General features: G+C 38.1%; 1 protein-coding gene across 1 annotated transcript in view; it reads right to left on the bottom strand.

The window, feature by feature from the left end:
• Positions 1–21,701, bottom strand: part of Rab2a (RAB2A, member RAS oncogene family) — a 63,536-nt gene that overhangs the window by 36,029 nt on the left and 5,806 nt on the right. Inside the window, exons 2-3 of the mRNA XM_038347513.1 lie at positions 5,938–6,009; positions 1,314–1,381 (exon numbers count right to left, since the gene is read on the bottom strand). Coding sequence (XP_038203441.1) covers positions 1,314–1,381; positions 5,938–6,009 — 140 coding nt within the window. The remainder of the gene's footprint in view (positions 1–1,313; positions 1,382–5,937; positions 6,010–21,701) is intronic.

The raw sequence follows: 21,701 nt of genomic DNA, 5'->3' as shown, positions 1-21,701 counted from the left end.
CTCAGTGGTAGGACACTTGCCTAATATACATAAAGTCTTGTAACTTTATAAGCAATGAAAGCAAAAAGCCTGAGTATTTACTAAGTTTCCCAATTTCCTTTTAATGTAGCACTAACTATACTGACACTCCATAAAAGTTAAGTGCTCTGTGGTCCTTTTTAAGTATATAGGGGTCTGAAAACTGCTGCCTTATGGCATTCACTGTAACTTCCTTTCATGCATCTAAAAAAAAATCACTCATAAAAAATTTTTAAGAGCCGGGCGGTGGTGGCGCACGCCTTTAATCCCAGCACTCGGGAGGCAGAGGCAGGCGGATCTCTGTGAGTTTGAGACCAGCCTGGTCTACAAGAGCTAGTTCCAGGACAGGCTCCAAAGCCACAGAGGAACCCTGTCTCGAAAAACCAAAAAAAAAAAACCAAAAAAAAAAAAAAATATTTTAAGAAGAAAAACCAGGTTACTGAGTATACTGCTGGAGGGCTCACAAAGCTGGGCAGTAACAGACTAGTGTTTGCAGTTTCAAATCATTTGCTTATTCTGAGTTCATATTAGGAAACATCACTTCAAACTATCTAGATGACATGTAATATTTGCTCATCAAATGGGGATAGTGATGGAAATAGGATTATTAAGTTAGGAAACTTCAAGTGATCAGGATGAATCAAACTTAAATTAGTAAATGAAGCTTCTAGGATAAATAACTATATAATAGTGGTATTTTTATTTTACATCACATTTACTTTTTTATTTAGTTCGGTGATTATTTTTCTTAAAAATATAATTTCTGGGGTTGAGAGTAATTGCTGCTCTTCTAGAGGACCCTAGGTTTGGGTCCCAGGATCCACATGGCAGTTTAGAACTGCCTGTAACTCGACTTGTTCTAGGGCAGGCGATGCCCTGTTCTAGCCTCCACGATGAATACTGCATGTGGGTGGTGTACATGTACTCATGCAAATTCACAGAGACACATACACATCAGTAAGCATGTAAAAGTGCACTACTAGCCACATACACATCAGTAAGCATGTAAAAGTGCACTACTAGCCACATACACATCAGTAAGCATGTAAAAGTGCACTACTAGCCACATACACATCAGTAAGCATGTAAAAGTGCACTACTAGCCAGACCACAAAGGAGTCGCTCGGATTGTCTGCCAATCCTCAGTTCTTGCCAGCACATCCACATAGCGAAATCACTAAATAATAAGAAAAATCTTATCTAGTCCATTTCATTTCAGGGCTGTAGAAATACTATGTCTAATATATTTAACATTAAATAAGCATGCAAGGTACTTTTATAAATGCTACACTTACGGTATCCCAGATCTGGAGTTTTATCTGTTTCCCATCAATCGTTATCATTCGAGCACCAAACTCTACACCTGAATAGAACAGAAAATAATCTGTTAAGGGACTAGTGAAATACTTTACATTCAACTACTAAAACACAAATGTTTGTTCAGGATATGTGATAAACAAGCTGCTAACCTTGGAAAACATAGAAGCTGAGTCAGAGGTACTCTGTGAACTTGCTATCACTTAACTGGAGCCACCTGACTCTAGATAGTTCAACATGGGCCAGGAGTGACACTCAGGCCTGTATTCCCAGCACCTGCCATGAGTTTGAGGCCATCTAGATTACACAGCACCGTTTAAAAACAAATTACAGGGCTGGATTGGAGGCATGCGCCTTTAATCTCAGCACTTGGAAGACAGAAGCAGGTGGACGACTGAGTTCAAGGGCAGGCTGGTTTAGAGTTCTAGGATAATCAAGGCTATATAGAGAGATCATGTCTCAAAAAATAATTTACAATTACAGTCAGGCACGGTAGCACATACTTGTAATCTCTTGTAATCCTGACACTGGGAGGCTGGAAAATAAGGAGTTCAAGGCCAGTCTCAGCTACATAGTGAGAGACCTTCCAAAGAAAACAAAACAAAGAAAAGCCCTCTACAATCCATCTAGCTGTGACCATGAGGGTGAGACAGAAAGGTGACCTGCCCCCCATGATATATATTCTATTCTTGGGTTGCATACCATCAACACATAGGAACTTGGTGATACTCATGCTTTTCGGGCTCAGTAATACTGGCACGCTAGAGAAAAGAGACCCAGGAGTTATGATGGACTAGAATAAACAATGCAAAATTGAAAAATTATGCCACAGAAAATATAATAGTGTTTATACATCTGCTCATCTATGCACATATGCATATTCATAGCATATGTACTTTTTCATCTGTTCTCGCTACAGACATACATAAAACTATCACCCAATGGCACAAAAGCCCTTCAAAGAAGCCAACAGATAAAAAAAATTTTATTTACTATGTATGTGTGCATGTGTGTAAATAGACATTTTGTGTGTGTATGCGTGTATGTCACAGAGTGCATGGAAAAGATCAGAAACAACTTCCAAAAGGTATTTCAACCACTTGAGTCCTTGGGATCAAACTCAGGTTGTTAGGCCTGGCCGCTGAGCCTATAATCACAGAAACACTTCATAGTCTACAAAATATACTCATATTCACACAAAAAGATTAAAACTGACAAGATAATGATTACTTTTTGTTGTTCTGTTCCTCAAACTTGGTAAACAGTAAGCTGCACAAAAGCCAGGGTGCAGAGGAAAAGATTCTTTAACACACCGAGATGGAAACCATTTGGGATGTCTCAGGCGTCTATTCACCTAAGAGAGGTGTGTATTTAGACATGTGGCTTGATATACACAGGGGGAGAGGGGTCTAATGACAGAGTTCAAGGAAGATCGTGTAAGAACTGGGTATAGTAGTGCAAATCTTTAATTCTTTCACTTGGGAAGCGAGACAAGAGGATCAGGAGTTCAAGGTCATCCTCAGCTACGCATTGGATCTAAGACCATACAGGACTATATGAGACCTTGTCTCAACAAAACCACCACCACTATTAAAGAGGAAAGGAGGAAAATAAGAGGAGAGACAGGTGGAGGAGGGGGAAGAGAAGCAGAGACATCAATCACAGTAGATAATTTTTTGTGAAGAATTTTGTTCAAATGAAAAAAATGATTGAAAAGAAAACAGCCATAAATAATAATCACCAAAAAAGGGAAAAGTTAATGCTTGCTGTGAGAAAAGAAGAATCGCTAAGGCGGGCGGGCGCCTGTGCATATGTGGTTAGGATCTCCGAGGAGTAAGCAAGTAAGCAGTTCCTAGGCACAGTGCTCTTAGGTGGGGCTGCTGGGAACCTGTGAAAAAGTTCCTTGACTTGCCCTTTTTTTCTGAATGAAATACAAACCAAGGTAATCAAACGGAAGTGAAAACAGGAAAAGTACTGCATGGTTAAATACAAGAAAACAGGCTGCAGTTTTCCAGATGAATGGAAATAAAGTACGACTATCAGGAAATACAGAAGCTTCCCCTGAAGCTGGTGTCTAAGAAATTAAAAACAAGACTTGTTAGCATGTTTTTCTCCATCCCTGTCTAATGATACACATGCAAAAATGGAGCAGATAGTCAGATTCAACCTATGTTTGTTTACAAAAGCAAAAGGAAACGAGAGGGGACAGGAGGGCAGAGTGCTCATACGATGAAGTTAGCCTGGTATGCAGGGAAGTGAGCGGATGAAAAGATGGTGTAACCAACGGGTTCCAGGTGGCACTGGAAACCGAGCTGGAAAGATGAGATGCACGAAACTGAAATTCTTGAGGGGTTCTAGACTTCAGTATGAACAAAGTCCTGGCTGTGACTGGCACACGAGGCAGCTGATATAGAGGATCCAGGCTCACTGTAGAGGAGGAAGGAGGGACTGAGAGACTATGATGTGTGCTTGTGCTCATGGCAGACCCAAGTAACCGTGTAATCGGTATTTACATCACTGTTTAAATTTCCATATCACATTGATGATGGTGGTCCAGGCAATCCTCTGGATTGTCAATATAATTCTGTTATGAAGCTATTTACTTTTGGTTGTGAGTCTAGCCTTTAACGGCTGAGCCATCTCTCCAGTTCATTATAAAGCTATTTATAGACAGCTGTTTCGGTTCATCTTAACAATTCTCAGAGACAGAGGATAAACTATATATAAGGATATTGTCTAACTGTGATGGATATTTTGGTTGTCAACTTGACTACATTGGGAATTAACTAAAACCCAAAAATGACTGGGCACACCTATGAGAATTTCTTCTTCTTCTTCTTTTTTTTTTTTTTTTTTTTTTTTTTTTGCCTGTCCTGGAACTAGCTCTTGTAGACCAGGCTCGCCTTAAACTCATAGAGATCCATCTGCCTCTGCCTCCCAAGTGCTGGGATTAAAGACATGTGCCACCACTCCTTGGCCCTGTGAGGGATTTTTAATTGGATCATTTGAAGTGGGAAGATCCACTTCTGATCTGTATATTTAAGGTGTAAAACACACCTTTAATCCAGATCTTCTGAAGTATGAAGATCCACCTTTAACCTGGACCACATCTTCTGCTGGAAGCCTATTTAAGGACAAAGAAGGAAGCCTTACTCTTTGTTTCCTTGCTCTTGCCCTCGCTAGCAAGCCCAATTCCTTACCGGCATTAGAGCCTACTTCTTCAGGATTCCAGCGTATACTTAGGATTGACTGAGACCCCCAGCCTTGTGGACTGAACAACTACTGGATTCTTGGACCTTCTGTTCATAGCCACCCATCTGATGGATGAGCCGGATCACAGCCTGTAAGTCATTCTAATAACTCCCCTTTATATACGTATGTGGAGATTCATTCTAAAGAACCCTGACTAATAAACTAACCCAATCTTTTATTTCCTCTAATTCCCTAACCTTTTACTTTCTTCTATCATTTAATATTTAACAAAAGAAAGATTTTATTTATTTGTGTGTAAATGTATGGATGTGTGGGTGTATGTAATATATATGCAGGTATGCATGCCTGTGTAGGCATGGAAGTTCAAAGACAGTGTCAGACCCCTCAGAGCTGGAGTTTCAGGTGTCTGTGGGTACTGGGATCCAACTCTGGTCCTCATGACTGTACAGCAAGTACTCTTAATGATGGAACCACCTCTCAAATACTCTATCATTTAACACTTTCTTGGTTGCTCTGGATTATCTATCTATCTGTCTGTCTCTCTGTCTGTCTGTCTGTCTGTCTATCTATCTATCGATAATTTTTTTGTAAGAGACATCTTGCTACATAGCCCTGCCTGGCCTGGAACTCACTATAATGACCATGCTAGCTCTGAACTTGTGGTGAACCTCTTGCCTGTTTCTCAAGCACTGGGTTTACAGGAGCATACCATCATGCCTGGCCATCAATATATTTTTTCAAACAAACTGTGACTCTCTAAAATTCTTAGTTTTTTTTTTTTTTTTTTACTCATTTTAAATTTGCAGTTTTGCATACTGACAAAAAAGTAGTAGTAACACTATGCAAAATAACAATAATTAACACTGGAGGTCTACTTGTTACTAGTACCTACCTCATTTACAACCTCATACTCTGCTGACGGTCCTGGTTAATAATTACAGCAAGCATGCTGGATTTGCCACACTGCAGGGCACTGTTCCTATGCTTTACACTTACTGTTCATTTCCTGATCACAGTAACTTGGTGGAATTCTTAGTGTTACTCTCACTGTAGAGACAGCAAGGCTGAAAATACGGAGAGGTGAAGCAGTTTGCTCAGTTACTAATAGACTTGACTTAATTCCCAATGAGTTCCTACCATGATGCAGTACTGTCTCTTAACAGTATGATTCATAATTAAATTTAATTAAAATTTTAAGTAGTTTTGCATTTTAACCCTGTATGAAAAGTTAGTTAATATCTATTTTTACTATATGTATTTCTAACATGTACTGGAGACTAAATTTTGTACAACAAACCTAGTTTCACTGCTTTCATACAGTGGACCCACTAGCACACAGCACAAAAGCGACTGAAAACATTAAATGTTGTGTTCTTTTCTAAAACTTACCAATTGTGAGGTCATGCACTGGCTGGAACCTCTTGTCTGTAAACTGTAGCAATAAGCACGATTTACCAACACCTAGAAATTAAAAAATGAACAAATAATCAGAGGAAAATAAAACCCACAGAAATTAAGACTGACCTTACAAAAGCACAGAAAAGCAGCAGCAAGGGTTTCTGCTGCTGTCATCCCGTCAGCCAGTATTCACAGTTCTCGAATTTTTAAAATACCCTTTGCCCTTCCTTATTCATTAGTTTTCCACGCCAAGGAGGCTGGCACATAAACTTCTAGAATAGCAACTAGGTCTTAGCAGTTCCTACCAAATCACCACCCAGGAAGCTGGAGAAGACGTGTCCTTTCTGTCATTTACAAAATGAGGATTAGAATGCATCCATATCACAGGGCAGGGAAAACTAAATCAGCTAAATTATAAAGCACTCAGGACACAGAGTAACTTTAGAACTCATTTATTATTCTATTTAACTAAAAAGTCAAAATCCAACAGATTTTTACAACACTTCACTTCTTCCCTCCAAGCTCCCTCTTAGCTGTGCCACCTGAGTCCTTTCAACACTACAGCAGTGTCCCTTTCCTTTAAAGGCCGGGCTCAGCCTTTGCTTTAAGTCCTGAGAACTAGCCAGCCCTTTTCAGCTCATGTTTATGCTTCTCTTTGATCAGGTCCTCTTCTTCAGTGGACAAATTTTCAAGAATCTCACATTCAAAACATACCGGTGCCTCTTAAAGAATTTAAAGACTAAGTTCTTTGCAAAAAACTTAGTCTGTTTCAGCAAACTCAGAGCTGCCACATGTAGCAGTCAGCTAACCCTCCCTCACCCTCAGCTCTATCTGCGATGGCTTCAGAGAAAGGGGAAGTCTAGAGCAGCAGGACTTGGAGAGTGCAGAAAGGATGGGTGTGTTCAGAAGGCAAAGACACTACTTTTTTTTTTTTTGCTTTCCTTAGCAAACAAAACACTACTGCCCCCTCCCACTGCTCCCTGAGCTCTGTGGAGCCAATCACCTCCATTCACAAAGGCCTTTCTTCCATTAGCTGGATGTGATCTGTAATGGACTTACTTTTATTTCTGGAAAGGCATTTATTACTAACATTAATGTCTACTATCGTTATTTAAATGTCTGTTTTCATCATTTTTATAAAAAAAGTTCCTTGGGGACAAGATCTGAAATGTATTCATCTTTCCTTCCTCCAAAGCACCTGATGAGGTAAACACTACTGTGCTGTGTATGTGCACACATGTGAAATGTGTGCCATGGCGTATGTGTGTTATAGCAGGGCAGCTTGTACAAGTCACCTTTCTGCTCCCTCCCACCATGAGGGTCTGAGGCATCAAACTCAGGTTAGCAGGCTTGGTGGAAGGTATTTACCTGCTGAGTGTTAACTGGATAATCAATCCTACACCTTAAGGCCTTGAGTTAGGCATCACTTCCTCTCTCCATTTAACACAAACGATACATCTAGCAGTGCTGCTATCATCAAGTCTGTTTCTTCTCTTTCCCTGCCCTGGTTTATGTAGCACAGGTTGGGCTTGAACTCAAAATACTCTTCCAACCTCAGCCTTTTACTTTTCTCTCTTTTAAACCCAGGGTTCAAGTCTGTTCCCTCTGTAGCATATCGTACTGTGAGAACCGAGTACCTAAAGACTATGTCAGTAGTCAGGCTAAGGTGGTTTGATGGACTAAGATCCCCACTCAGAAAGGTCTCCACAACTCCAGAATTATTCCACCCAACAAAAAGCAGAAAACAGTTTGGACAAAACTATGCCCAAATTTCCAAATATTATTTATAAATTTTTGTTTACACTTAAAGGGGGATATGCTATAGAGATGAATATTTTGCACTGGTATGGATTTTGGTTTACTGATACAAATTTAAGGTCAATTTTGTTATATTTATAGCTCTGCTCTTGATTAAGGCATTGTGTTTATCCAGCTCATTTAAAAATGTAATGTATAATTAACAAATACAGGTTAACAGGTAATCATCTATAATAGTCAAGCTTGTAGTCATGTTAGTTAGCTTTTCTAGATGTACAAAGATATATTTCAGATAGGTAAGTAGTCTTTAAACCTTTCAAATATTAACAGAATATAGCATTTAAAATGTTTTAAGAACTTAGGACGTTTCATGACAATGAGACACATCTGCTCCTGGCAGCACCAATCTACTTCAAGAGGATGATGGGCATCAAAGAGGCTTCTTATGGAGTTTGCTAGCCATTTGGACAAGAAACTGTTCTTGCCTGGCCTGCTTGACATTATGTTGTATGTACTGGACATGCAGGACTCACAGAAAACTGACTTCTGAACTTGCCTAAAGGTAAGACAGTCCTTTAGGGTTCCTGCTTCATGAAAGAGTCTGCCAGACATTCTACAGGACCCAGAAGAAAGTGACTGACAAACTGCCAATATAGGCAAAACTGTCTTTGAAATTTTTTGTTTCATGAAAAAGTCTGCTAAATGCTACGGGCCTGTAGGCTGCAGATGGATGCCCCAATGTTTCAGAAGAATTTTGGGTGACTGTCCAGGCAGCAAGATGTCTCTGTCAATTCTAGAGTTTCAGAAGTTGCTTATAATGCACTTATAATACTTATAACTTAGGTAAAATTATATCCTTCTGGAGTCTTTGATGGAGTTGAAGAATAGACAGTTATAAGTATAGTATAGTGTTTCTTAGTTATGATTAAAGATATATAGATATAAATATTGTAACTATAATTCTTGCTTGATAGCTGTTTTGTTATATGTAATTTTTACTATGTTAAAGTTAAAACCTTCCTTTTTAATTGGACAGAAAAGGGGAGGTGATGTGGGATTCCCCTCTGTTTGATGTTAATATGTTTTATTGCCATTGGTTAATAAAGAAGCTGCTTTCGGCCAATGGTTTAACAGAGTAATGCCAGGCAGAAACTCCAGAGATATATAAGAGAGTAGGTGGAAGCCGGGCGGTGGTGGCGCACGCCTTTAATCCCAGCACTCAGGAGGCAGAGGCAGGCGGATCTCTGTGAGTTCGAGGCCAGCCTGGTCTACAAGAGCTAGTTCCAGGACAGGCTCTAAAAAAGCTGCAGAGAAACCCTGTCTCGAAAAACCAAAAAAAAAAAAAAAAAAAAAAAAAAAAAGGAAAAGAGAGTAGGTGGAGTCAGAGAGATACCATGTAGCCACCAGAGAAAAAAGATGTCTGTGTGCCAGTACCGGTAAACCATGACCGTCGTGGTAATATATAAAATAATAGAAATGGGTTAATTTAAGATTTAAGCGTTAGCTAGAAATATACTTAAGCTATTGGTCAAACAGTATTGAAATTAAAATAGTTTCTGTGTGATTATTTCAGGTCTGGATGGCCAGGAAACGAATGTACAGCCTCAGCCAACAACTGACCACCCTGGAAATAAAAAAAAAATCCAACACATAGCTAATCAAAGATGTCATCCATACTATTTTTGTTATGATTCATGATAAAATAAATCAGTTATGAGGAATCTAGAACACTTCTCTTTTGCTTAATTGAAACATCAGTTGGGCAGCCTAAGTGTCACATTCCTGTAAGCCCAGTACCTGGGAGGCCAAGGTCAAGGCAGCAAAACTGCAAGTTTGAAATCTGCCAGGCTACATAGTGAAATCATATCTCAAAAATAATAGAACAGGAAAAAAAAAGTGTGTTCTACTATAGACCTCTTAAATAAAAACTAACCGAGTTAGGAAATAAAGCAAAGGAAACAACACAAAAATGTGTTCAGCTGGAACCTCCCCATGACCTCACTCCTCCCCTATTCCAAACCCCATCCTTCTCAGAAAGCCCTCCAAGCAGTGGTTCTTCCCCCTGGAGTTGCTCATGACCATGCCAATAGGGTATTTAAGCTCTAGTCCTTAGCCCTGCTATGTGATTTCTCCTCCTCCCTCCCATGCCTCAATTTTGAGGAGCCTGAGAGTCACCTGGGGCAGTTCTCTCATTAAACCTGGTCTTTTTGATTTGGCTTGATCTGGCCTATTGCATCAGTGAAGAAACCCACTACCAGGGATCCAAAAATACTTATCAAAGTGGACGTAAGGTTCCATTCCTGTAATCTCAGAACACAAGAGACAGGGTAGAAAGGATCATTAAGGTCTCAAGGTCAGCCTGGGCTACACAGAAAGACACTGTCCTGAAAGTAGCTTAAATAAAATTTTTTTACATGATGCTATGGAAAAAAGGTAGATATATATGTGCAATATTATTACTATGGAACAAAATCTACTGCACATGACCTATAAAAATATGTTACGTGATAAGCAGTTTGTCACAAAATTAAAAGCTGTAAGCAAAGTAAGCTATTTCATGTAATTGACAGATTAGGCTAATAAAAAACAAAAGAGTAACAAAACCAAATTGCTGAATTAGGAAAATACAGCCTAGGTAACTAGTCCACATAAACAATTAATGCTAAGGTTAGCTTGCTGAATTTAAGAACATGAAATGTGCAGGAAGTTAAGGTTAAACACCCTGAGACTCTGTGAAAGTCATTAAGTAACATTTATAAAATTGCAAATGCAAATAGCAGCTGATCTGGAAACCTGGCTTCTGACACAAATGCACAGATTACCAATAAACAACACTGAAGACAAAAGTTTAAGTGGCTGGGTGTGGTGACATACATCTTTAATCCCAGTGCTCTGGAGGCAGAGCAAGCAGAACTCTAAATCTGAGGCCAGCCTGGTCGACAGAGTGTGTTCCAAGGCCACATAGTGAGACCTTGCTTTAAAACAAAACAAAACAAAACAAAACAAAACCCAAGGCCAGGCACCTTTTATCCCAGTTCTTGGGAGGCAGAGGCAGGTGGTTCTCTGTGAGTTTGAGGCCAGCCTGGTCTACAGAGTGAGTCCTGGACAGTGAGGGATAGACACAGAGAAAGACTGTCTTTAAAAAAAACCCACCAAAATAAAACAAACAAACAACACAAACACCAAAAAACTAAAACAAAAACTAGGGAACATCTGTTTTTGGCAACCTGGCATCCTGAGTACCCTTCTCTGATCTCTCTGAAAGCGAAACCGACAGGCTGTCAATCAGCTGCTGCTGCTCAGAACCAGGAATCTTGGGGCAGGGGGTGGGGGCGGGGGGGGGGCCTTGAGCAATAATACCAAAGGTCATTTGGATAACAGAGATGGAAGAGCCCAACAGAAGTCACTGGGTGTGCCCAGCATCTTCTTAAGCAGGCTGTAGTCATACCATGAATCTGGTTGTGTCTATCTTCCCTGATCTTGTCCATTTTGAAACTTAGTTCACAGAATTTGCAAGAAGGTAGTAGAACTATCTAAATTTTTCAACTAAAATCTTGTTTCAACAAAGTTGGTTTCTAGTAGATAACACAGAAGTAGACTATGAGAAGCAGAAACAGATTTATATGATTGAATTACATAGAAATTAAAAAAATAAGACTTAAATGTAGTGTTACAGAACACCTTAAAAGTACAATAATAGTAATATTGCATAATTCTGTTGATGAAATTAGGATACAAACATCAAAATACAATTATTTAAATTTATAACTGACAGCTCTTTATGCTATTTATTTTTCTACTAAATGAAGCAAAGTTTTGAGTAGAAGTGATTGGGGCCATGCACACTTTTACTTCCCCCTTTGAAATGGAAGGAATGATACTTTAATCAAACAGATGGGATAGCTTTTTATTATTGGATTCATTTCTACAAAATAGGCCTGCAGACTATAGAATAGAATGCAACTTCATTCTTTCAAAAATGAGAGAAATCCTTCATGCAGTCTCAGGATTTCTATTGCTCTGATAAAAACACCATAAACAAAAGCAACTTGGGGGAGGAAAGGGTTTATCTCTTGTAGTCACCATCATCCAGAGAAGTAAGGGCAAGAACTCAAGGTAGGAACCTGGAGACAGGAACCAGAGCAGAAGCTGTGGAGGAGTACTGCTTAATTAAGGCTTTGTTCCCTCATGGCTTGCTTTGTCTTCTTTCTTATGGTACCCAGGACCACCAGCCTAGAGGTGGTTCCACACACAATGGGCTGGGCTCTCCCACATCAATCACTAAGAAAATGCACTATAAACTTGCATTTATGGTCGCAATCTTACAGTTTTTCTCAACTAAGAGCCTTGTTTCCCCAAGTGATGTTTCCTTAAGTTGATATAAAAGTAGCCAGCACAGGCAGTAGCATCAGAGAAGTAAACAGAGAAGTTCAGGTAAAAGAAGGTAACTACTGTGTGTCTCTGATTTCCTGAAGACTAGTGAAAACTAGAATATCTTCCCTATCTTGAGTGACTCATGAAAACTTTTTTTTTTTTTTTTTCTGGTGCCTGTCCTGGAACTAACTCTTGTAGACCAGGCTGGCCTCGAACTCACAAAGATCCACCTGTCTCTGCCTCCAGAGTGCTGGAATTAAAGGCTGTGAAAAGGTTCAATCACTGCCAGGCTGAGTACAAAAGATATCAAAACCAAAAGAAACTATTTTGTGATTAACATGTGATCTTGTTTTCTTAAAGTTAAGTGGTTTGAAATCAGCAAACTAAATAACCTTTTTGAATAGGAACCCCCCCCCCCAATTTAATTCTAGGAGGCTCAACGAAGGGGACAATTAGCTTTAAGTACCATTATTAGTAAACCACTTTGCCATTTATAAGGCACCTGTACACAGTTTTACATCAAGCTCAAAAAACAAAACAAAAAACCCAGTAAAGTCAGCTAAGCTTGGCATTACATGAGAAAACAGAAGATGAAGAGGTCATACAATGGAGACACCATACCAATCAAAATCTTCTAATTATAAATAGAGACTCTTGGAAAATGTTCAAGAGTGAGGTCTAGGTCAAAATAATCAAAGATGGACTTGTGATACCATTTGACTTCTAGATGCATAGCAATTATTGCTAAAAATGGACTAAAGCCAAAGTCTTTTACAAATTTTATTTAATTAATAGTAATTATCTCATTTTGAGATAATGTCTTAATATATTCAGGCTTGCCTGGAACTTCCTATACACCCCAAGATGACTTCTAACTCATAATCTTCCTGTATCAGCTTCTTAGATGTTGAAATTACAGGCATATGCCAACATACCAAGCATGAACATACTACTTGCACTAGCATACCAGAAGTAAATAAACAGCACACTTAACTGCCACTTGAATTTCAAATACTACTATGAAGTTAGAGAAGAAATGGGTGTTTGAACAAGCATTTGGCAGACATTATACCAATTTTAGAGAGAACTGAGAAATTTAATGATTTAATTCCACAAGCAGTAGCCATATCAATGTTCTATAATGCACAGGTGACAACACATCTTGGGAAATTTGGCATTCATATCGCTTCTTATGTGGGATGTGCCTCTATAAAGGCTCAAGATGGGCATGCATGTTTGTCATCTATGTCTTGATCCTTTCCTATCTGACTTAGCCAAATGGAACCTAATGGCAGAAATAAATTCAAATTCTTCAATGATTGCAATAGATATGAAAACACTAAATTTTTCAAATTATAGACTCAAAATGAATTTTAAAATATTGCAATAGGTTATATTAAAATTACATATAGGAATTCATAACTAGTCAAAATGTAAAGAACTGATCATAAAGTAAGTACCCAGCCCCAACTGATACATCTACAACATAATCCCTATTGCTAAGGCTCAGGGGTCATCACCAAAGAAGGGAGTAGAAAGATTGGTAAAAGCTAGAGACAAAAATGTCTGCTGGGAGACACTGTCTTCTATATATAACAGGAGCTTATCCATAAAATTTTAACAATTTGTTGTCTAAACAAGATCCGAATAATACTGCCAGCTGAAATGCAAACGAAGATGGGAACATTCTCACAAGACTCATCTATGCTTAAGATGAAGGAAACTAAAGGTGAGAGAGAGAGAGAATAAGTCTTCTCCAAGGACAAGCCTAATTGGTTATCTAACACCAAGTGCTCAGCTCTAAATATATACATAGGAGCAAAACTAAATGGATCCAGCAGGTTGTACATATATTTATGTATGCATATAATATGTAATGAAAATAATTAAATATAAAGTCTGAATCTGAAAGGGAGTTGGGGGCACAGAAGGAATTAGAGAGGAGAGGAGGGGGTGGAAATGACATGGTAATTCTGAACTCATATATTCATAAATTTTACTTAAATTATATGTGTACACACACACACATTCTATTTTTAAAAGATATGCACTGACATCACCACCCATGACTTGGAGCTATACTAGAGAGCTATAGTAATAAAAAGAGCTTGGTATTGGCATAAAAATAGATATGTGGATCAATGGAATTGAATCAAAGACCTTGACAATCCACACACCCACGAACACCTGATTTTTGACAAAGAAGCCAAAATTATACAATGGAAAAAAGAAAGCATCTTCAACAAATAGTGCTGGTATAACTGGATGTCAACATGCAGAATACATAGATCCATATCTATTACCATGCAAAAAACTCCAGCCCAAGTGGATCAAACATAAATCCAACTGTAACTACACTGAACCTGACAGAAGAGGAAGTGGGAAGTAGCCTTGAAAGCATTGACACAGGAAGCTACTTCCTAAGTAAAACATCAGTAGCACAGATGCTGAGAGAAACAATTAATAAATGGAACCTCCTAAAACTGAGAAGCTTCTATAAGGCAAAGGACATGGTCAACAAGACAAAATGGCTGCCTACAGAATGGGAAAAGATCGCCACTAACCACACATCTGACAAAGGGCTGATCTCCAAAATATATACAGAACTCAAGAAATTAGTCATCCAAAACCAAAGAATCCAATTAAAAAATGGGGTACAGATCTAAAGAGAGAATTCTCAGCAGAAGAAACTCAAATGGCCAAAAGACATTTGAGAATGCTCAACATCCTTAGCCATCAGGGAAATGCAAATCAAAACAACTTTGAGATACCTACCATCTTACAGCAGTTAGAATGGCTAAGACCAAAAACAGTGATGACTGATAGCTTATGCTGGAGAGGATGTGGAGTAAGGGGAGCACTCTCCCATTGTTGGTGGGAATGTAAACTTGTACAGCCACTTTGAAGATTAGTATGGCGGTTTCTCAGAAAATTGGGAATCAACCTACTGCAAGACCCAGAAATATCATTCTTAGGCATATACCTAAAGGATGCACACTCATACAAGGACATTTGCTCAACTATGTTCATAGCAGCATTATTTGTAATAGCCAGAACCTGGATACAACCTAGATGCCCCTCACCTGAGGAATGGATAAAAAAAATATGGTACATTTACACAATAGATCATTACTCAGCAATAAAAAAATGGCATCTTGAATTTGCAGGCAAATGAATGGAAGGAACTAGAAAAAAGCTATATTGAGTGAGGTACCCCAGACCCATAAGACAAACATGATGCACATTCACTCTTAAGTGGATATCAGACATAAATAAAGGGTAACTACCTTACAGTCCAGAACCCCAGAAAACTAAGAAACAAGGAGGTCCCTAAGACAGATATACATGGTCGTCCCTGGGAAGGACAATATTTTATACAACAGCCATTGCAAATAATTCATAATCATTTTCCTCAATCTGTAATTTACCATTATATGGCTGATATCTTACTAGCTGATTTAGAGGCAAATACCTTAGAAAAATGCTTGAAAAAGCAAAAAAAAAATTTTGCATTGTTGGGGATTACAAATTGCTCCTGAAAAAAATACAAAGAGGAAACTCTATTAATTATTTAGGATATAAGATAGGTTTACAAAATAGTCAACCACAGAATGTACAAATCAGGAGAGATTGAGAACTCAATGATTTTCAAAAAGTTCTAAGAGGGGATTAAAAACTTGAGAGCTAAGTAATTTTTTTCAAAGCTTACAAGTTATAAGGATTTAAATAGTTCAATAAAATTATCAGCTGAGACTAAGAGGCAATTGGCTTAGGTAGAAAAAAACTACAAGATGCAAATGTGGTTCACTTGAATCCATAGCTTGATTCTATCTGGGTTAAACTACCTTCTATGCATTTTGCTAAAGGAATTTTTATGCAAAGAGAAGATAATATTTTAGAATGGATATCTTTGCCACACAGAGTAAAAAATTAAAGAACTATGACTAAAGGTTTCTGAATAGAATATGAAAAAAAATGAGACTTCATCAATTAACAGAAATAGACCCAGCAAAAATTGTAGTTAAGTTTTTACTAGTGCTGAAATTGCCTCATTATGAACAAAAAAATGAACATTGGCAAAGAGCTTGTAGTAATTTCTTGGGAGATTAGAACAAATATCCCGAAAGCAAGAGACCAGTTTATAAAAAGAACTAATTGAATTTTTCCTCACAGAATGTGAGCAAGAATTTCTGGAGCCCCTACATTCTACAATGATGCAAATAAATCAGTAAGGGATATAAGTCAGAAAAATTAAGTAAAGTGGCTCAAAGTCCCTATGAGTCTTTTCAAAACTCAGAATTATATGCTATTTTTATGGTACTATTAGATTTTCCAGAACCTCTTAATATAGTTACTGATTCTCAATATGTAAAAAAGATTTTTTTACATATAGAAGCCACTGAACTTAGATAATTTAGGATTAACTTTGTCATTTATTCAATTACAAGAAATAATCAGAAATAGAAACTATTCCTTGCATATAACATGTATCAGATCCCATTTGGGTCTACCCTCTACCACAAGGTAATGATGAAATTGTTCAGCTACTGATAGGAAATGTGTTGGAAGACTCAGAATTTCAAAAGAAACACCATGTAGCAAGGGTTTAAAGAAAGATTTTTCTATCACTTGACAAGTCAAGGAAGTTAGGAAATGTCCTACTTGTTCTTTGTATAACCAAGCTCCACTATCTGCAAGAAGTATCCCAAAGGGTATTCAAGGAAATGAAATTTGGCAAATAGATATGTTTTATTTTGTTGAGTTTGGAACATTAAAGTATGTGCACCATACCACATATACATATCAGGATTCCAAAGGGCAAAGCTTCGAGCTCTGAGAAGGCTGATTTTGTAATCACAGACTTTTGAGTTATGACCATTGAGGGAATACCTGTATAAACTAAAACTGACAATGCCCCAGCACGTGTCTCTAGTAAAATGAAACAGTTTTTTGCATATTATAACATTAAGCATATTACAGGTATACCACACAGTCCTACAGGGCAGTTATAGAAAGATCTAATCACACTCTAAAAGATATTTTAATTTAAAAAGGGGAGATAATAAAGACCCCCAGGGATAGAATGCACAATGCTTTATTAACTTTAAATTTGTTTTGTTTTGGTTTGTTTTGGTTTTTCGAGACAGGGTTTCTGTGTAAGAGCCCTAGCTGTCCTGGAACTAGCTCTTATAGAACAGGCTGGCTTTGAACTCACAGAGTTCTGCCTGCCTCTGCCTCCCGAGTGCTGGGATTAAAGGCATGCACCACCACTGCCTAGCTTAATTTTAAACTTTTTAAATACTAATAAGTAAGGAACCATAGTTGTGGAGAGACAATGGCTAGTAGGGAAAAAGAGCCAAATTAAATCAGCCTGTATACTTTTAAGGATGTGTTGACCTCAGAATGGAAACCAGGATAAGTGCTACATTGGGGAAGAAGTTTTGCTTTTGTTTCCACAGGAGAAGAAAGGCTATGGATACCATCAAGATTGGTTAAGATTAGATTTGAACAAGAGAGACCTCTTGATGAGAAGAGGTAGTAATTCATCAAACAGTGTGGCTATTCAACCTGCCAAGAAGGGAAACTCCCCAGAGTTAAGGTTGGGGCATGGTTTTGTTTTTGTCTTTCCAAGAGAATAAAATCATGGAACTAAGGAATCTAAAGACTACTGGACAAATAAAGACATCTGAAGAAGGACAAATCATCCAGAAAAATGCCCCCCACAAAGAGTAAAATGGCCTAATGGCATGGCACTATTCTCTTGCCATTAATCTCTTTAAAACTCTTCTTAAGGTATAAACATTACCTCTAAATTTTTAAGATTATATGTACTTAAACCTTCTGCTGTGATATTAATGGTCATATAGAGTACTAACTAACTAATTCTAGAAATAAGCTTTATCTAGCTTCCTGTATGTGGTTTTAGGCTTGAGTCTGAAGGAGGCAACTAAGAATTAATATACAGTGGTCCATTAAGCTCTCTGCTATCTGATGCATATGACCATTTAAAGTGTTTAACTTTTCTGCAGTGAACCATTCCTAACAGAAACCTTTGAAGTCTCCAAAAGGATATTGTGGCTCAACAATGATGAATCCACCTGGATTGTTCTAACTCTAGTAAGCTGAAAAACACCACCCAAAAATCATCTGTGGACTACAAACTGCTCAGGACAACTTCAAAGTGGTTAGCTAAGAGGGCCCAGTCTCATAAACTACTAACAGGACTTCAGATAAGCTCTGCACTTTCCCACCACACAGAGACTGGACAACAGGCAGCTCTCCCAGGACTTGAACATTATATCCCAATTTTCTCAGGGTCCCCTAAAGATGTCATTGTCCATAGACAGTAGGAAGTAATTTTAATAAAATGATGACCACATTCCCAAGAGGTGGGTTGTGTGGTTTTTGATCTTTGGTGATTTTATAGATGTTTGACATTGTTTGGCGGGTTAATTGCAGGTTGTTTTTGGTCATGGTCAGGGAGAAAACTAAACAAGGGAGGTTTAGATTCTAGGATCCCTTTCTGAACAGAAAAAAAGGGAGATATAGGAATGACTGAATAAAAGGGTAGGTTATGGGATCTACTTTTAAGCTAAAATAGCAACTACTAGTCTCAAACATTTTACATTGGTATATGTTTCTACTCAAGATAATTTTGTATACTGATAAAAATTTGTTTATTTTTGTTCTTTGTGTTACATGTTTTATGTCTTGTTTAAAGTATTGTACTTATGTAGCTCATTTAAAAATGTAAAGTTCTAGTCCTTGAAAGCTATTTAGGATAATAAAGAAACACAGGTTAGTAGTTAGTCAATCTATAACAATCAAACTTATAGTCATGTTAGGTATGTTTTCAAGGTCAATCAGAGATATATTTTAAATAGACAGTCTTCAAACACTTCAGAGATCTACAGAATATGGCATTTTAATATTTTAATAACATAAGGCTTTTCATGACAGTGAGACTTGTTTGCTCCTGGCAGTACCAATTTACTTCAAAAGAGGATGATGGTCATTGAAGAACCTCCATATGAGGCTTGCTATCATCTGTGGCAAAGTTAGCTACTGGGCAAAGAAACTGCCCTTTCCTTGACTGCAGACAGTATGTTGTCCAAACTGGACAAGCAGGACACAAAAGAAGCCAACTGCTGAATTTTGCCAAGGCAAGGTAGTGCAGTCCTTCAAAATTCATGCTCATTGAGTAGTCTGTCAGATACTTTAGTCCCACAGGCTGAAGAAAGATGCCCTAACGTTATAGAGGAACCTTGGGGTGACTTTCCAGACAAGTAGATGTCTCTGTTATTTCTTAGTTTCAGACGTCACTTGTTCTGCACTTCCTGTTTATTCAGTTAACAGTATGTCCTTCTCAGGTATCTGAAGGGGTTGAAGATTGATAGTTATAGTTACAGTTTTCCTTAGTTGTGATAGAAAAAAATTAGGTACAAAACTTTGTACTCACCAAACTAGGATAGATAATAAAACATTTTCTCTGAATTTGCCAAATACTAATGGACTGGACATTGTGTATGTATTTTTTTTCTTCTTTTTTTCTTTTGTTTTTTTTTTTTTTTTTTGAGACAGGGTTTCTCTGTGTAATGTTGGTGTCTGTCCTGGAACTTGCTCTGCAGACCAGGCTAGTCTCAAACTCACAGAGATCCATCTGCTTCTGCCTCCCAAGTGCTGGAATTAAAGGTGTGCGCCACTACTGCCCAGCATGAATATATTTGATAATTGTTTTTATTATATGTACTTTTACTATGTTAGAGCTAAAATATTTCCTTTTTATTTAGACAAAAGGGGGAGGTGCTGCAGGACAATTTTTCTTACAGCCATTCCACTGTGCTGATAAAGCCATCTTGAGGCAGTTATTAGCTGACTGGGATTAGTCATAGAGTTGTTGGAGAGTTGAGGAAGTTTGCTAGAGAGGGATGGGAAGAGAAAAGAGGGATTTCCAGGTTTGGTGGATAGGGGAAACATAAAGAGAGGGTCAGCCATTTGACTCTCCACTGTTCCTAAAATTTATCAGGTCTTTATCTCAATTTCTGACTAATGAGTTTTTATTATATTGAAACAATTTAGGTATCATTTCACACAAATACCTCAAGGATCAAGAAAAAAAGCAATACTTTCTCAGTAAACAAACACCCACTTGCAGTTTTTCTTGGGTTCTATAAGCCTATTTTTGGTAGTATTAGTTTTAGTGTTAATATTATTTTGAAACAGTGTTTGACTACATAGCCCAAGCTGGCTTCAAACTCACAATAAACTCAGAATGTCCTAAAACTCCTGATCCTGCCTCGATGTCAAACCTTCTGGGATTATGGGCATATTGCACCCTGTGCTGTGCTACCACCTTTACAATTTAGTTCCTTTACTCAGCTAGTTGAAGAGGGTTTCTATTTCTTGTAACCATTTAGGTCTGTCCTAAAATAAAATCCTGAGTTTTTGTAGGAAAAAAAAAATCACTAGCGGAAGCTAGGTAGACAGCTCAGCCAGTAAAGTTCTTGCCAAACAAGCATGAGACCTCATATGGTGCCAAGTGTCTGTAATATAACGCTGAGGCAAGGGCAGGGAGAAGCAGACAGCAGAGATAGAGGATCCCCGGAACTCGCTGGCCAACCAGCCTAGTCAATAAACAAAACACAATCTCCCAAGAAAATCTTAGGTGAAGAGAGATGAAGACATCCAGCACTAACTTCAGACTTCAACATGCAGATAGGTAGATGGATGGACGGATGAACCAAGATGAACAGATACAAAGGATAAAATGACAGTTAACAAACCATCTTTATATAAGGAAGCTTATACACATCATCTAGATAAAAAAACATGGAAGCAAAAGAAAACACAACACAGGCTAGGAATGCTAAAGACAAGCCATAGCAGATTATTAAAAAGTACCACTTGGCCATAAATATGCAAGGTAAGCAGAAATGTCCTGGGGCAGGGGAGCTGGTGAAAGAAATTCATGTATTAAGACACATAGAGGGCAAAATGTTTTTAAATCTATATTATTTGGACACTAGGCAGCATGGTCAAATCTGGGTTGGTTTTTAAAACAAATAGGTAATTACAGAAACATTCAAAGAAACAAACAAAGTGAGGATGGGTTATTACCATTTCTTACGCAATTCGCAGCCACATATTTTGAATGAGAAAGGCGCTCACTGGTGTCTACTTTGAATAGTTGGCACTCAGTTGGTGGAATTCTTTGAGAAGGATTAGATTAGAAGGATTGTTTGAAGAGGTATTTGAAGGGGCAGTGCTCATGAGCTCTCTGTAAGGTCTCAGCTGTTTCTGCTACCATGCCTTTTCTCTGTCATCACGAACTTTAAATTTAACACTGAGATAGAAGCCCAATTAAGCACTTTCTTTTATAAGTTGCCTTGGTCTTAGTGTTTTGTAACAGTAATAGAAAAATATCTAACACACATATCTAATCTAATGTCTTCATTCCCATGTTATAAAGGCACTAAGACTCAGAAAATTTGCACAGTAATAGATGCAGACGTCGAAAGTCCTTGATCCTAACTTTGGACAGACCTACTCTGCCCTGACTGTACACTGTATTTTCTCTTTAAATAGAGGACTATGCAGCACTCAGCAGCACTCTACAAACCAAG

The sequence above is a fragment of the Arvicola amphibius genome, chromosome 11 (genome assembly GCF_903992535.2).
Source record: "Arvicola amphibius chromosome 11, mArvAmp1.2, whole genome shotgun sequence".
NCBI classification, from domain to species: Eukaryota; Metazoa; Chordata; class Mammalia; order Rodentia; family Cricetidae; genus Arvicola; species Arvicola amphibius.
The sequence above is the reverse complement of the archived record's forward strand: the minus strand, read 5'-3'. Positions and strand labels throughout refer to the sequence as shown.